The sequence below is a fragment of the Camelina sativa genome, chromosome 5, assembly GCF_000633955.1.
Source record: "Camelina sativa cultivar DH55 chromosome 5, Cs, whole genome shotgun sequence".
Lineage (NCBI taxonomy): Eukaryota > Viridiplantae > Streptophyta > Magnoliopsida > Brassicales > Brassicaceae > Camelina > Camelina sativa.
In genome coordinates, this window is record NC_025689.1 from 22,768,146 (window position 1) to 22,772,101 (window position 3,956).

Here is a 3,956-nt window from a genome sequence, read left to right on the forward strand (position 1 = left end):
TTTTAATTTTATTTTTTCCTGTTTAAAATTTTATAAATACAATTACAGAATTTTTTTATTCTACCATAATTTTAAATTTTACTTCCATACCACAACTCAATAATACACAATTACATAATTTTTATTTATTCTACCATAAATTTAAAATTTACTTCCATTCTAAAACTCAATAATACATTTATAATTTTCATTATTTATCAGTTTAATTGAAAATTTTAATTATACTATTACCACTGATAAAAAATTATAGTATTGTTTTCTTATTTTAATATTTTATTTATTTAACTAATTATATTTATTTTTAAACTTTCTATTAATTATAATTGACAGAAATACGCGCTAAATGAATATTTTAAATTTATTTTAAAGTAAAAAAAAAATTGCTTAGGTGGATGTTTTCATAGTTTGAAATGATGATATATAATTACATGATCAATGGAGATTCTAATCATAGATCTTGTCTTCTTGCTAAGAAAATATTTTATTTTTCTCTTATAATTATGTGGATTAACCATATGATGCACGTATATGTAAAAGAACTAAGCATAAACGATAAATGAAAGAAAATTAGGTACGAATAGGTAATAATATTATTCCAAATTCAGTGTTTTACTTTATATATATATATCGGGTAAATGCTCTATTCTTTTCTTTCGTTTTTTTATGGTTGAATAATAAAATTAGAGTTTAATTCACACCGCTGAATTTTGGATGAAATATTATTAGGTTGAATCCACATGATTTAAAAATAGTATTGGACCTACAGATTTTGGATGAAATAGTGTTGGGCCTACAGATTTTTGATGAAATAGTGCTGGGTCTACAAATTTTGGATTAAATCTAGTGGATCAGTTTGTTATAATTGTTTAAATGCCTTATTAAAATCTATAAAATCTGCAAGGCCCACAAAAATTAAAGAGGTAGTGGCTGACGTGGCACCACTAGGAGTGAGTAAAGTGAACTTTATATATATAGATATATGAATTGTAAATTTTATTGGGGTACATGTCTAAATTAGCACTATATGATTGTACAAGAAGGAATTCACACTTTTGGAGAGTGTACAGGTAGGAAATTGTCATTTTCCCATGAAACAAGTCTATGAAAAACTTATCTAATTTATTAGTACAGTATATAGGGTGTGATTGGTGACAAAAATAAAGTGGTACAAGTGGTACCGCTTTGAATTTTTACCAATCACAAAAGCTTTACTAAAAACTTTATTAAAAATTTTACTCTCAGTTTTTTTTACAGCTTTCATGTACAACATTACAGTTTTGCACTATTCCGTAAAAGCTTACAGCTTCTCTGTACAGCTTTGGATACGTTACCAATCAGACTCATAGTTTTTGTGACATCTTACCTTTTAAATTATGCTACAACAAAATTTAATTTATTAGGATTTGTTGTTATATTGATAAATATTCAGCCATATAGTAACATAAACTTCAAGTATTGAAAATTTCCAAAAATTACAAATTATATTAGGGTGCAGGGAGCTTACGAGATGCAAATATAGAGATATTGATCATTAACCTAACCCACGAATTTGTACGCACCATAAGGTCAAAATCTGATTTACAATTATCAAGCACACCAAGCACAGATGATTGGTAACGTCTCATTTCCGAATACTCATTGTGAAGCATTGCTTTATAAGCACCTTCCATAAGCTTCTCGACATTATTGTACGTCGCAAGGCAAGTTTGTAGCTGGGTCTCGGCCAGAGGGTTCTCGGCTTTAGGAAGAAAATTATCTCTAATGAGATCAACTGTTGATTCGGAGATGTACAATGCGTTGAACACTGCGATTTTGGTTACGGTCGTGATTTCGGAGTGGGGATTATCGAGTTTCGAGATGATTGATTGCTCACAGTAATACATGTTGACGGTGTTGACGCATATCCCATCGATTAGAATCATTGTTGGGGCGTCTGGATAGATTTGTGTTATTGGTGTCTCTGTTGAGATCGGTGGGATTGTGTGGAGAATGATCAAAGATGTGATCGTCAAAGAGATTCGTTGAAGGAAAGCCACATATTGGTTCTTGATTATTTTTGTTTACTTTGTGAAAGAAACGAAGAGACACTGATTTAATATAATATACAATATTTTGGTACTTGTTGAATATATTTTTCTTTTCTTTTTTGGAGATGACTTGCCATTTGAGTTTATAAATACTTAATACGACATTTGACCATAATGTTACAAAATTTGGTATTTATTAAATTATTGTTATTGCAGAGGTGATTTCTAAATCCATATAGAATTGTAAATTCTAAAAATCAAAACACATGAATTTTGAAATAACATGTTTTATCCTTAGATTTGAATCCTTCTATTTTACACTTTCAAATCCACTCAAATCCATTTAAACCCTTTCCCAAAACCCTCAATTTGTCGTTTAGCACTTATAAACACGATTAGAGATTTTAATTGAACAAAACCGAACCAAACAGCAATTAAAACAAACCGGACCAAACCGGAAAACATGGTGTCGATCGATACACCAAGGGTGTCGATTGACACCCACACCAAAACCATAAAAAAATGGTTCTCGGATGTTACAATTCTCCCCCACCAACAAGGATTCATCCTCGAATCCCGCAACACCGTCCATCCGTCAAGGACCTCCGTGCCACCGTCAACACGGCCAGCACATCCCCGACCGGACTAAATACCGTCAGCCAAAGTTTCCCGTGCACTGTCGCAACAGCCCGCACACCTCCGACTGAACCATGAGGTCTCTCTCTAGCCAATATACTCGCATCAAAAACACTATTTGCTCACAACTCAGTGCTTCCCCCGTCCGTGGTCGCAACCAACGAATCATGCCGGCTCGCTATCAGGCCAACCGCCTTAAACTACGGCATCCAGGAAGTCACTCACACACACTCCCCCCGCTCTCGGGTCGCAACCCTCGAGACATACCGGCTCACTGCCAAGCCGCGGCTCACAGCTACGGTATCCAGGGAGTCTCAAATATCCCGCTCTTGGGTCGTCACCCTCAAGCACGCTCTCGGATCGTCATCCGAAGCCTCATACCACTCCCACTCTCTGGCCACAAAGTCCATCGAGCTATCGGTATCACATGAGTTGGGCCCACACGGCCTTGAGCAAAACAAACCTGATGCCATCGAGTATCTCCCGGCTAGATCTACCTCAACACTTCCCACAAAAATTCCCCTTTTAGAAACTTTCTAATTCTGGAAACTTTCCTTTTGTGGAAACTTTCTATTTATGGAAACTTCCAAAAATAGAAACCCGAGCTATTTCTCTTTTTCCCATGACGACAACAGTCAAACATAAAGGAAAATACTCATCTTATTAATCTCAAAATGTCATAATCGTTACAACCTCAACGAAAATACAACAGAAACAATAAGATACAACAATCCAATCCATCAACCCGCATTCCGAGCACCACCTCATCTTAGTACTGAGTCGCACAACCAACCACCCCTAAGCGACCAAGTATCAAGAGAGATGGGCTGGAATACTCCGTACCCGCTCCAGCCACGGACTACAACTCAGACCCGGCTAGACAAGCTCAAGTCGCGGCCTGCTTCTCAAACCACTTCTTAAACCTTGCCTTCATCCTCGCCTCAGGCTCCCAAGTCTGCTCCTCTACTCCATCACAGTCCCACAGGACTCTCATCAAAGGAATCTTCTTCTTCCGAAGTTCCTTGACTCTCCTCCCGAGTACCCTCAACGGTCTCGCCTCCAACATCATGTTGGGCTGAAGATCCTCAGGAATCTTAGGCAACAACCAGTCACCCTCGTGAAGACACTTCCTCAGCATCGACACATGAAATACCTTGTGGAACGCACGCNCATCAAAAACACTATTTGCTCACAACTCAGTGCTTCCCCTGTCCGTGGTCGCAACTAACGAATCATGCCGGCTCGCTATTAGGCCATCCGCCTTAAGCTACGGCATCCAGAAAGTCACTCACA

At 37.0% G+C, this 3,956-nt stretch overlaps 1 protein-coding gene across 1 annotated transcript in view; it reads right to left on the minus strand.

The window, feature by feature from the left end:
- LOC104789491 overlaps positions 1,402 to 3,956 on the minus strand; it is a 3,979-nt gene continuing 1,424 nt past the window's right edge. The window contains exon 2 of the mRNA XM_019245359.1: positions 1,402 to 2,045. Within this exon, the coding sequence (XP_019100904.1) occupies positions 1,485 to 2,045 (561 nt within the window). The 3' untranslated portion in view covers positions 1,402 to 1,484. The remainder of the gene's footprint in view (positions 2,046 to 3,956) is intronic.